This window comes from Pan paniscus, chromosome 10, assembly GCF_029289425.2.
Source record: "Pan paniscus chromosome 10, NHGRI_mPanPan1-v2.0_pri, whole genome shotgun sequence".
NCBI lineage: Eukaryota > Metazoa > Chordata > Mammalia > Primates > Hominidae > Pan > Pan paniscus.
Window position 1 is genome coordinate 120,959,367 of NC_073259.2, and position 12,918 is coordinate 120,972,284.

A 12,918-nucleotide genomic window follows, 5' to 3' on the forward strand; every position below is an offset into this window, starting at 1 on the left:
ATTTGGTGCACAGAAGGCTTTTATTTTGATGAAGCCCAGTTTCTTTTCTTTTTCTTTTCTTGCCTATGTTTTTAGTGTCATATCTAAGAAATCATTGCCTAATCTAAGATCATGAAGAAGTTCCTTTATGTTTTCTTCTAAGAGTTTTATAGTTTTAGCCCTTATATTTGGGTCTTTGATTCATTTTGAGTTAATTTCCGTATATCAAATCCTGCTTTTAACGTCTATATTATTTTGTCTTCTGAGGACAAAGACAGTCATAGGACATTTCTGAACTGGATTTGAATCACCTGCCCCTCAGGAGTCAATGTAAATATTCCCCTTGTCTAGCTTCTAGCATCCACCTGCTCCACCTTGAGTTGGGTTAGCTGCTACCTTCTCTGAGCTCCCAGGGTGGTGAGACGCAGCCCTAATGCAGGACTTATCACCGTCTAAAGCATTATAGCCTGAATCTCTCTCCCTCGTAATACCAGGGACATGTCTCTCTCCATTAATTTATTATGTTTCCAAATATTTGGAGCATCTACCATAATTTTATCTCTTGCTCATCATTTTCCAGCCTATACTAAGATTCTTAGTTGATTATAGGCTCTCAAATACTTGCAGATTTGAATTAATAATCATAATAGCAACTTAAAGTTATTGAGCATCTACTCTCTGCCAGGTATGTGATTAAACCCTTTGCATGGGTCATACTGATCCAATCGACAGCTCTTTTTGGATAGGTACTATTGTAGTCATCTTCACATAATAGATGCAGCAAAGAGAGGCTAAAACAATCTCAAGGTCACATAAAAGTAATAGCAGGGCTGGTGTTTAACCCAGGCAGTTCACGTGCAGAGCCAATGCTCCTAGCTGGTCTGTTACAAGTTCCACTTGACGGACTGAGAGCAGCTCAGTAAAACAAATTCCCAGTAAAACTCCCTTGTTCCAGGGCTTAATCCTGGAATCTCAGGGTCCTCCCTCACACACAGTGTGGAAATCCCTTCAGAGGTCTCTGAAAGGGTTTTGATCACCCACGTACTCTCTGTCTCCCTACCTCTTGGAGCAGCTTATTCTATTGTTGATGGGCTTCAGGTGTGATTTACACATTCAACAAGATCTGAGATAGATTTGGACAGAAGTCCTACCTTAGGGGCTTCCTGGTTATGTGACCTTGGGCATATTTAACCCCCACTACCTCAACTGCAAAATGGGGAGCACAATACCATGCATGGCATTGAGTTGTGAAGCTTCCATGAGGCGATGTTCAAGGCCTGGTGCATTTGAAGAACTCAATGACTGTTGGGTATTGTTGCATCATAAACTCATCATTTCAGTGTCTGTCTCCTTCCTGTGACTGGGCTGTGCACTCCTGGAGGATATAAGATGGTGTTTTGTTCATCTTAGCACAGGGATTGGCACTTGGTAGACACCCACTGGATGCTTGTTGAATGAACAAATGAATGAATGGACAAATGAACAGGGCCTCAAGTGAACAAACAAATGGCAGTGCTAATGTGAGAACCTGGGCCAAGACTTGGTGATTTGTAAGCCCCCAGGCAGAGATGGCAAAGCATCTTTTGTTATGTGTATTCAAGCATCCATCCAGCCAAAAGTGCTGGATTCAGGAAAGATGGCATCTAGCCCAGTGAGGTAAGAAAAAGCAGGGCTTTCTTCCCAGAACATCACACCTTCTGGGTACCAGAAACTGCCGCACACATCATTCCATTCTGTCCCTCTCTGGGAAACAACAGCATGTAAGGGTCTCTGGCACAGATTCCAGAGGCCAACTGCCAGCGTTCAAACCCTGGCTCTGCAGTAACCAGCCAAGCGACATTAGATGAGCTCAGTAACTTCTCTGTGCCTCAGTTTCCCCATCTATAAAATGGAGCTCATAAGGCCCCACCCCATAAGGTTATTAGTAGAAATTAAAGAAGTTCTTATATGTAAAGTCTAGGGCACATGGTAAGCACTAAATAAATATTAATTCATTATTATTATGAGTCAAGTGGAACTGTTGCCTCCATGGGGCATCTAAGGTTCAGAGAGAATGAGTGTCCAGCCCAAGGTCACACAGGCCATATGGGAAACAGCAGGAAGGCAAAGCCAAGTCCATATGAAGATAGAGACATATTCTTTCAATAATAATAAAATAATCTCACCACCTGTCATGTGTCGAGTCTTTAGTACATGCCAAGCACTGTTCTGAGCATTGCCTGTTTGTATCATTCTATCTTCCCCACAACTCTATCAGCTAAGTGATTATCTCCATATACCAGGTGAGGAAACTGAGGCCCAGAGAGGACAGGTCACTTGACCAACGTCACACAGGTGGAAGGAGGATTGTAGAACCTGTGCTTTTTAACAACTGCTGCTGCTGTGACTCACCAGAGTCTTGAGTATTGAGAAGAAAGAACACACTGAAGGCAGAAGAGTCAGAAAGAGCTGAGCGAGTGAGGAGCTGCCTCCAGTGAAAGTCCAAGGGGCTCACCCCACACCAGCTGAGCGGTCCCAAGCTCCTTCCTGCTGTGTGTGTGTGTGACACATAATGACTGTTTTCTTTTCTTTCCTCTGCAGGTTTGAGACGGGCCAACTCAGTCCAGGCCTCCAGACCTGCCCCAGGCTCGGTGCAGAGCCCAGCGCCACCTCAGCCTGGGCAGCCAGGTACCTGACACTCACCTGCTAGCACCTGCCCAGGCTGTCACTCGGCTGTGACCCTCATACCTCCCATCCCTGCTTGCAGAGCATGCTGGGCTTTCTGCAAAGCTGCAGCCACAACTAAATCCTAAGCTCTTCTAAGACCCTTACAACCAGTAATTCCCTGGGCCAAGAAGCTGGGCGGGGAGTGGGAGGAGGAGGCAGGGAGCATCTTACCCACCCAGTGCAGAAAGTGATGGCACCTCATTTGCCAGTGTTTCCCACCTCAAGGACCAACACCCCCATTTCACAGAGGAGCAAGTCAAGGCTCAGGAAGTTCCCACAGCACTGGGGCTTGGATCCAAGCCTTTCTAAATCCAAAATCTCCTCTCCCAGTGGGACTGTTTCTGCAGCCTCGGGTACCTTTCTGCCTTTGGGCCTGTGTCCACACCTGTGAAATGAAAAGGAAAAGGTGAACCCCCAAATGATGCCACCCTCTCTGCTGCATCTCTGTTTGTCTCTTCTCCCTGCTCAGGGACCCCAGGAGGAAGCAGACCGGGTCCTGGGCCAGCAGGACGCTTTCCAGATCAGAAGCCAGGCAAGTATCTGCTTCCTCCCATGCCTGCCCAAGTGGCCACCTCTCCCCTACCTCCCTGAGAGAGAGCAGGCAGCTGCCAGAACGTGACTCAGCCTGCAACCTGAGACCTGTCTGATGAGATCTAAACAGCCCCCCGAGTCTAAAACTTTAGATAGTCCGTACTAAGATTAGCTAGATAGAAATGCCAACACATATAGTTTAGAGCATAGACTACCTGGGTTCAAATCCCTGCCCCTTCACTTCCTGGCTGTGTGACTTTGGGCAAGTTACTTAGCTTCCCTGAGCCTCAGTTTCCTTATTTATAAAATGGGAATAATACTAGGACCTACCGCACAGAATTATTGGGAGGATTAAACAAACTAACACATAGAAAACCTTGGTGGGTTGCCTGGAATATAATAAGCCCACACTGAGCGACTGTGGTTGCTATTAATATATATGATCAATATGCATCACCATCATATGTATCAATCACAGCTACAAGACACTTTTTGCTTTCTCAGGCATCAGGCACTGTTTTAAGTGCTGCACCTGTATTTGTTCATTAAAAAATACTATTATTTGAGGAGCTTCAGATATTATAATTTCCATTTTACAGATAAAGAAACTGAGGCTCAGAGACATTAAGTAATTTGCCGCAGGTCACACGGCCAAGATTCAAACCCAGGCTGTCTGGGCTCCAGAGTCCACACCACTGATTTGTACCCCCACAAGGTCTGTTTTGCTTACATCTGAATCAGCTTGAGGGGCTTATTGTCAAACACAGATCCCAAGGTCCCACTGCATATCCACTGATTCCGGGTGAAGCCAGGAATCCGCATCTTTTGAAAATGTTGCTAGGTGCTGCTGTTATGAAACAGGGACGCAGCTGGATGTTTCCTGTCCTTACCTCCCTGCAGAGGTGGCTCCGAGCGACCCTGGGACCACTGCCCCACCCCGAGAGGAGAGAACAGGGGGAGTCGGGGGCTACGCAGCAGTTGGAGCCAGAGAGGACCGAATGAGCCACCCCTCCGGACCCTATTCCCAAGCATCTGCAGCTGCCCCCCAGCCTGCCGCAGCCCGCCAGCCACCACCCCCAGAGGAGGAGGAAGAGGAAGCCAACAGCTACGATTCGGATGAAGCAAGTAGGTGGTGCCTAAGGGAGAGGTATCTTGGAAAAATCACTTCAGGAGCCAAGCCCAGGAAAACAGGAATGGCTCAGGGACAGCCCTGTCTATCCCCAGACCCCTAATATACCAGACCTAATAAACATATTAACCAAGTGATAGAAGTACAGATTTGTGTTTCTGAATTCACAAAATATCAGCTTCCTAAAGAGTAAGTGCTACATATATTTTTTATTGTGGTAAAATACAAATAACATCAATGGTACCATGTAAATCATTTTAAAGATTGCAATTCGGTGGCATTGACTACATTCTTGATGTTCAGTCTACTAGCTCCTCAAGAGGTTAAACATAGAATTATTATATGACTCAGCAATTTCGCTCCTAGGTGTGAATTTTAACAATTTTTAAAACTCTTTAATGTATATCTTCTACAAGTAATTTATTAATCATGATTTAAAATTTACTGGGCATTTTCTCTTGCACCCTTATTAAATGCCTACAATGTACCTATCCCACCCAGGCCCCAAGTCCCAGGGATAAACACACACGTATACACACACACACATATACACACACACACACACACCAGTGACATTTCCCCCCGCTAACCCTGGTGTGCCTGGGGCAGACTTTGTGAGCTGGAGAGAGGTAGAATTGGCAAGTGTCTGCATCCAATATGTGTTGGTGGGTGGGGACATTACCAGTTGTTTCTGATCAAGTTGGAAAACTGGATCCACACAGAAGGAACAGATCAAGGGCTGTGACCAGCAACACAGCCTTGACCTGCCATGTCATCTCTCCTCATTGTAAAATGAAAAGCACAGCACCACCTCCCCCACAGGCTAAGGGGCAGATAAACTGAGATACCTTCTGGGAAGGTGCTTCAAAAATGGAAATCATTATTACATAGTGCTAAACACCCACGAGGAATTGTTGTTATGCGTATGGACATCAGAGGTAATAAAAGTCCACACGTGTTGGGCACTCATTTTGTGCTGGGCACTATTCTGAGTGTATTCTGTGCATTTGCCTATTTAATCTTCCGTACGAACCTGGGCATAGTTGCTTTTATAACTCTCATTTTACAGATTGAGAGATGAGGCTCCAAGAGGTTGAGGGACTTGTCCAAGCTCATCCAGTCAGTTCAAGGAGGGGCTGGTGGTCAATCACACAGCTGTAGCAGATCAGAGGGCAGGCCTGCATGGAAGATCAGCTGTCCCCCTTCGTGTCCTGTGCTCTCCCATGGATCATGGGTCTGCGGTCTCAGGAGAAAGGAGAGGAGTCCACCCATCTTGTCAGCCACAGGCTGGTTCTGCTCTGAAAATGCCCTGTCTATGCACCCTTCTGCCTTCCCTCATCCTGGCCCTTCCCTGGAACACTGGCTACTGCTCTTTCCATCGGCCTTAAATGTCCCCAACCCACCAAGCATAGATGAGTCCTCCCAGCCTCATGTCTGTCCCTGTTATTAACTTATCCCGGCAGTTTATTACAAACCTGTCTCCATACTCTATACTCTTCACACACTCACTCATCTCTATATTTGACAATGGTTTATTGAGCATGTACTAAGTGCCTCAAACTGTTCTAGATGCTGGGGATATCATGGAAAAAAAAAGATAGACATGCCAGCTATTCTCCTGGAGCTAACACTCCAGTGAAGAGAGGCAGTTAACATACCAATGAATTCATTTCGAGTGGAGACAGAGCACCATAAAAGAAATAAAATACATTGAGTGACTATGATGGTAGCTACTTTAGAGAGTGATCAAGGAGGGCTTCTCTGAGGAGGTGACATTTAAGCTGAGATATGGATAACGAGAAGGTGCCAACCATGTAAGGATCTAGAGGGAGAGCATTCCAGGCAGAGGGAACAGCAAATGCTGAGATGCATTTATTCCTTCAGCAACTAAGTGAGCACCTACGATTATGTGCCATGTGTTGTGACTGGGGACACAGCCGTCAACAAGATAATCCCAGCTATTGCCCTCATGGGGTTCTCAATCTATCAGGACAGAAAGGCATTGCCTAGGCAAGTGCACAGATGATGAACTGATCACAGATGTCCTGAGTGCTCTAAGGTAGTGCAGGGTCTACCAAGATGAGGAACTCACAGCAAAAACCGAGTTTTCTTCTCTTCTGTGGTCTCAATTCATAGCCCAGCCTGGGCATATAGTAAGTGTTCAGGAAATGTTTGCTGAATGACTGAATATTCGTTATCTTGGTTCCTGTCTCTGCCCCCTTCAGCCACCCTGGGTGCCCTGGAATTCAGCCTTCTCTACGACCAGGACAACAGCTCCCTGCAGTGCACCATCATTAAGGCCAAGGTGGGTGATGGGGACCATGCGGGGAACCTCTCAAGATGCTCTGGCATGGCTAGGAGACTCAGATGGGGATGGATGACCAGGCCTGTCTCCTGTTGTTGCTTGTCTATCGATGATAGTGACGGCAATGAGAAGAGTCACAGTAATTAGGCAAATTCCTTTCTGGGAGGCCTTCCTCCTCCGGGGATGGTCCCAGAGGGGTTTCACTTATCTGCAACCACCTCCTGGGAGTACATGCAGCTGGCCTTCAAGAGCAGAGTTGGCCTCTATCTGCCTGGGCCAGCAGTGTCTCTGGAGGGGATGGTGGAGGTTCTGCCCGGGAGGAGATGACAGCCTGGCTCGACAGTTGACATGGTCATGGAATGGTCCCATCCCTGTGTCTGCCTGAGGCCCCTTCTGCTGAAGCAGCTGTCACACTGAAGCAGCAGCCGAGACACAGGGACACTAATATGGGCTTCCAAGGGGGCGGGACAGCCTCGCTGCAGGCTCTGGGGGAGTGAGCTGACTTGATTCCAGACCCCAGGGGAAAAAGCTGGGTGAAGCCAGTGCAAACCCCGGAAAGTAATTGACTAGGATTGAACGCCTACCCTGCAAAGCCCCAAGCCTGGTCCACACAGAAAAACAAGCAGGGGCTCAGGAACCAGGCTTCTTGGGTTCAGATACCAGCCCTGACCATTCCTAGCTGTGTGACTTGGGAGAAGTGACTTAACCCCTCTGTGTCTCAGTGTGCCTATTTGTAAATTGGGGATAATAGTAGTGTCTCTCCCATAAGGATAGTTGTGGGCACATGTTCCAGTGTTCCCAGGACAGTCCCCTTCTATGCCTGTTGCCTCACTATAATAATTAATTGCTTCCTTTTTCACTCTTAAAATGTCTCAATTTGAATGATAAATGAGGTAGGAAATGCTTAACACAACTCTTAGACCAACACATTCCTTTGCCCAAGTCACTTTTTTATTGAGCACCAATTATGTATCAGCATTTATTGGACATCTATTATGTATCAGCATTTATTGGGCACCTATAATATATCATCATTTATTGGGCACCAAGTATGTATCAGGATTTATTGGACACCTATTCATTATCACTGTGGCAAGCACTTAGAAGCACTGAACACTGCCCCTCCACCCCCGCCAAACACAGTGAAGTAAGTGCATATACATTATTTTGTTTCCTTTTTATAGAAACTTCTGAGGTAGGGATTCTTATTAGCCCCATTGTACAGATGGGGAAACAGGCTTAGAAAGTTAAAGTCTGAGCTCGCACAGCTGGTAAGGGATGGAGCCGATCTTTACAGGCAAGATCTCATTTAATCCTCTAAGAGCCCCATGAAGCAGGAGTTGCTGCCAGCCCCATTGAACAAGTGGGGAAACAAGATCCAAGGAGATCAACGGACACAATACACTTGACCCTTGAACAATGTGGGAGTTAAGTTAACCCCCCTGAGCAGCTGAAAATCTATGGTATAACTTTTGATTCCCTAAAAACTTAACTACTACTAGCCTACTGTTGCCTGGAAGCCTTCCTGACAACATAAACAATCAATGAACACATCTTTTGTATACTTTAGGTATTATGTACTGTATTCTTACAATAAAGTAAGCCAGCTGAAAGAAAATTCAACATTTATTGAGAAAATCATAAGGAAGATAATATATATTTACTATTCATTAAGTGGAAGTGGATCTTCATGAAGGTCTTCATCCTCATGGTCTTCATGTTGAGTAGGCTGAGGAGGATGAGGAAGAGGAGGGGTTGGTCTTGCTGTCTCAGGGGTGGCAGAGGTGGAAGAAAATCCTCATATAAGTGGACCCACACAGTTCACACCCGTGTTGTTCACGGCCAGTTGTGCATGGTATAAGTGCTGTGCAGAGGGATGACGGGAGCCCAGAGGTGGGACATCTGCCTGGTCTGAATGTAGGGGATGGACAGAGTATGTCTAAGCCCCAGGAATTTGGGGATTGCTCATTTTAACCAATCAACTTAATTCCTACCTACCCTAAACTTCCTTCCTCTATAGTATCTTATCTGAGCCTCATCCCAGCCCTGATGGATGGAGACACTGAAGTCTTAGAAGAGAATGCAGGGGTCAGGGCCAGAATGCAGGAGTATCCTCCTTCCCCCGACCTTGCCTTTATTCTTCTGGGACATGTCCTCCCATCCTAGCAATAACAATCCAGCCTTGATCCAGTGTGTACCATATGCCAGCACTTTATAGGTGGAATTGCATTTCAATCTCACCACCTCATGAAGCGGGTACTGTTCTCATCCCCATTTGACAGGTGGGGAAACTGAGGCTCAGATAGGTTAAGAAACTTGCCTAAGGTCACATAGCCAGGAAGTGACATGGCCAGGTTTAAAACCCTGTCTCCCATCCCAGTACTCTTTCCATGATACTGCATTTCCCTTCTCTCTCTTTGGAGGAGGAAGCACACAGGGTGGACCAACAGGCAGGACAGATGCCAGGGGCTATGCCCATTGCCGATGACAGCTGAGCACTGGGCCCTCCTGAGGCCCTCACACCATTGCCTCCTTCTCTTGCAGGGCCTGAAGCCCATGGATTCAAACGGCTTGGCTGATCCCTACGTTAAGCTGCACCTCCTGCCGGGAGCCAGCAAGGTACCATATGGCCTGGGCTTCTCTGCAAACTGGGTGCATGGGCCCTGGCAGATACCCAGGATTCTCAGCTCAGAGCCCAAAATAGCCTTATCTGCCCCAAATCCCCAACCCCACCTCATCCTGTGAGTAGCAAAGCCATTGCAGAGCAAGCAAAGTATGTTCCAGGGGTCATTCTCCCTTGGGTAGGGGCTCTGCCCATTTCTCCAACTCAGAAACCTGGGATCTGGGCAGCTGCCAATGCCAGAAGAGAAGCAGATGCCCTGATGATGCCCTTCATCTGCTCGAACACCTTCAGCGGCTCTCCCACTGCTGACTCTGGCTCACCTCCCCCACACATTTTATGCCCCAACCACACACTCCTCATCTCTCAGTAGAAATGAGTGGCTCTCTCCAAATTTTAGTACTAAGCACTTTGGAGAATATTCTCTGAAGCCCTGGCCCTCCCACCCTTCTCTCCCCTCAAGCTCACCGGCTGAGCATTGCTTTACTCTGGGGTTAATTCTCCTCTCTGGGGATTGGCCTACCCAGAGTATATGGCTGGAAATGGAAGTGTGCCTGCCTGGTTTTTGTTTTGTGCTTTGTATTAATTTGACATAGACGTCCTAAAGGCAAAGGTGGCAGTACATCTGTCAAATGATCTTCAGAAAATGCCTGTTAAATACCCCTGCAAGTACCAAATGCTCCATGAGACAAAAGAGGACACATGTACGCACCTGTACACACCGCCCCCCGCCCTCAACACACACACATATACTTTGTCTCACTCTTTTCTTTGGATCAAGGAAAGACAGTTCCTCACCTGGCCATGGCCAAATTATGAAGTGTTTGGCCCCTGCTCCTCCTCACTCCCCAGTGATGTTTGCTTCTCCTCTAGATACCCTCCTTTACCCACTCCTAATAGCCAAAGCTGCTTTGCTGAAGAATCTAATGTGAATCATTTGCATGTTAGCATGAATGAGATTTGTCACCAGGCCACCTCTTCTGGGCATAGTTGCATTTCTAGCTTTCTCTTAGAGTAAAATGAAAAATGTTGGCCCCTCTAAGGAATTTTAGGCATGAAGGGTACTATCTGGGGGGAACAGAGAGAACCATCCCAATATCCCCTGCCTAAATGGGAATGGGTGACTCTCATTTCTGTCTCCCTGACCTATAAATGATTTCTTCTCAAAGGAAGATGTCTCTGCTTTCTTAAGGGAAAGTTCAAGGAGGAGGCTTAGTGCATGGAGGGAGAGGGGACCCAGTGTCAAGCATTGATCCATTTTTCTGTGGCCATGATCCTGGAGGACATCACCCACTCCCTGAGAACATGCATTTGGGAATAACTAAGCCCCTGGACACTCCTATGGGGAAAGCCACCCACCCACCCCACGTCAGCCCAAACGATGGGGTTCCAGGACTGGCTCCCCACTGAGGTAGGTGTCTCTGTCCATCTCTCTGGGGCTCTAGTCCAACAAGCTTCGTACAAAAACTCTGCGGAATACCAGGAACCCCATCTGGAATGAGACCCTCGTGTATCACGGCATCACCGATGAGGACATGCAAAGGAAGACCCTCAGGTACCTGGCAGGCAGAGGGCAGAGAGGGAGGCAAAGGGGAGACTCGGGGTGGGTGGAACTGAGACTTGGGGTGAGGCCCCCAGGGCTTCACTCTAAAAAGATCTCTACATAGTTTATTTTTTTCCTTCTTGTTTACTTTTACCAAAAAATGATATATATATTTGGTAGAAATTTTGGAAAATACAGATAAGTTGAAACTGTTTACTGTTAACATCTTGGTATCTGTTCATTCAGGGGTGTGTGTTGGGGGATGGTGCGTGTGTGGGTGTGTATGTAAAAGTTTTTTCCTAATAAAATTGAGTGCTTATAAAAATGTTTATTACAATAGATTACCTCATTAGTACATCTGTATCACTTAAGAATACATTGATGCCATTTCATATTCTTCTACAATGTTGAATTATTAGGCTGGTGTGAAAGTAGTTGCAGTTTTTGCCATTAGAAGTAATGGATATATATATATATATATCCACTTTTATTTATCCAGTTTTATTTATCCAGTTTACTGTTGATGTATTTGGGTGGTTTCTAGTTTGGGGCTATTACAAATAGTGCTGCTAGGAACATTCTAGTAGCTGTTTCTATGTGCACAGGTGCACTTATTTCCATATATATATATATATATGGAACTTGCCTTTTTTTCTTAACAATATATCTCGGTATTACAGCCATGAAAAGACATTTAAATCTACCTAATTTTTAACTGCCTCAGAATATTCCACAGAATGGATTTATCACAGATTTTTTAAATGTTCTTATTCTTAAATATTACAAATGAATAGAAAAGTGTAGAATATACTAAAACAAACATCCATGAACCCACCCGATACTTGATCTGTTAAAAATCTTGCTATTTTGCTGTGTTTGCGTCAGCTCTTTTTTAAGAAATAAAGCACCCCCGATGCAAGTTGAAGCTCCTTTTGTATATTCTATCTCCCACCCTGTCCTGTCCTCTTCCTTCTCTCCCAAGAGCTAAACACCATCCTGAATTCTTTGGGTATCATTCTCAAGTATGTCTTATACTTCATAATTATGTATCTATAAACAATGTACAGCATTGTTTGGCATGTTTTAAATTTTTATGTAAATGTTTACCAGTTTATTTAGCCAATTCCCTTTGGGTGGACATTTAAATTGTTTTCAGCTTTTTTCTATTACAAACAAAGTTGCAATGAGCAACTTTATTCTTCCTTGTGTACATATGAGTGTTTCCTTAGGACAGAAACCAAAGAGAATTATTACTGGATCATGGGATATGTGATGTTTTCCAAAACAATTTTACGAGACATGCAAACTGCTTTCCAAATTGGCTGCAACATTATTCTAAGTAAATATTTTTATTGCGGCATAACATTCATTTAGCAAAATGCACATATAAATGCACAGATTGATGAATTTTCACAATAGTGAACATACTGGGCTTAAGGAATGGAACATTCCTAGACTGCAGAAGACCCCCACTGTGGCCCCTTCTTATTGAATACTCCCCTGGGGTATTCAATATCCTAACATCTTACAGGACAAGTTAAATTTGTCTGTTTTTGTACTTTATATAAATGAAATTTTATTGTGTGGCTCTTTTGTATCTATATTCTTTCATTTAACATTTTACATGTGTATTCATCTAAGTTGTGTGTAGTTGTAGATCATTCTTGTTGCTATTTAGTATTTTATTGCAGGAATATAATGCAGTTTTATTTATCCAGTTTACTGTTGATGTATTTGGGTGGTTTCTAGTTTGGGGCTATTACAAATAGTGCTGCTAGGAACATTCTAGTAGCTGTTTCTAGGTGCACAGGTGCACTTATTTCTGTTGCATATATACCTAGAAGTGTAATGATTGAGCCATAAGATATGGGTATGTCCAGCTTTAATAGAAACTGCCAGTTTTCCATAGTGGCTGTGCCAGTGTGCACTCCTATCAGCCATGCATGGGAGTTCCAGTTGCTTCACAGCCTCATCAACACTTTTTCATTTTGGCCATTCTGGTAGGTGTGCACTGGTGTTGCGTTGTGGTTTCAAATTTCCCTGATGACTAAGTACAACACTTTCTCTAATGTACACTATTACATTTTGTGGTTATTTCATAATTT

General features: G+C 45.2%; 1 protein-coding gene across 16 annotated transcripts in view; it reads left to right on the forward strand.

Moving 5' to 3' along the window:
- Nucleotides 1-12,918, forward strand: part of RPH3A (rabphilin 3A) — a 320,980-nt gene that overhangs the window by 292,071 nt on the left and 15,991 nt on the right. For all 16 annotated transcript variants that reach the window (XM_055096191.2, XM_055096193.2, XM_055096192.2 and 13 more), the window contains 6 exons: nucleotides 2,560-2,646; nucleotides 3,155-3,217; nucleotides 4,117-4,341; nucleotides 6,571-6,650; nucleotides 9,195-9,269; nucleotides 10,716-10,825. In XM_055096191.2, the coding sequence (XP_054952166.1) occupies nucleotides 2,560-2,646; nucleotides 3,155-3,217; nucleotides 4,117-4,341; nucleotides 6,571-6,650; nucleotides 9,195-9,269; nucleotides 10,716-10,825 (640 nt within the window). The remainder of the gene's footprint in view (nucleotides 1-2,559; nucleotides 2,647-3,154; nucleotides 3,218-4,116; nucleotides 4,342-6,570; nucleotides 6,651-9,194; nucleotides 9,270-10,715; nucleotides 10,826-12,918) is intronic.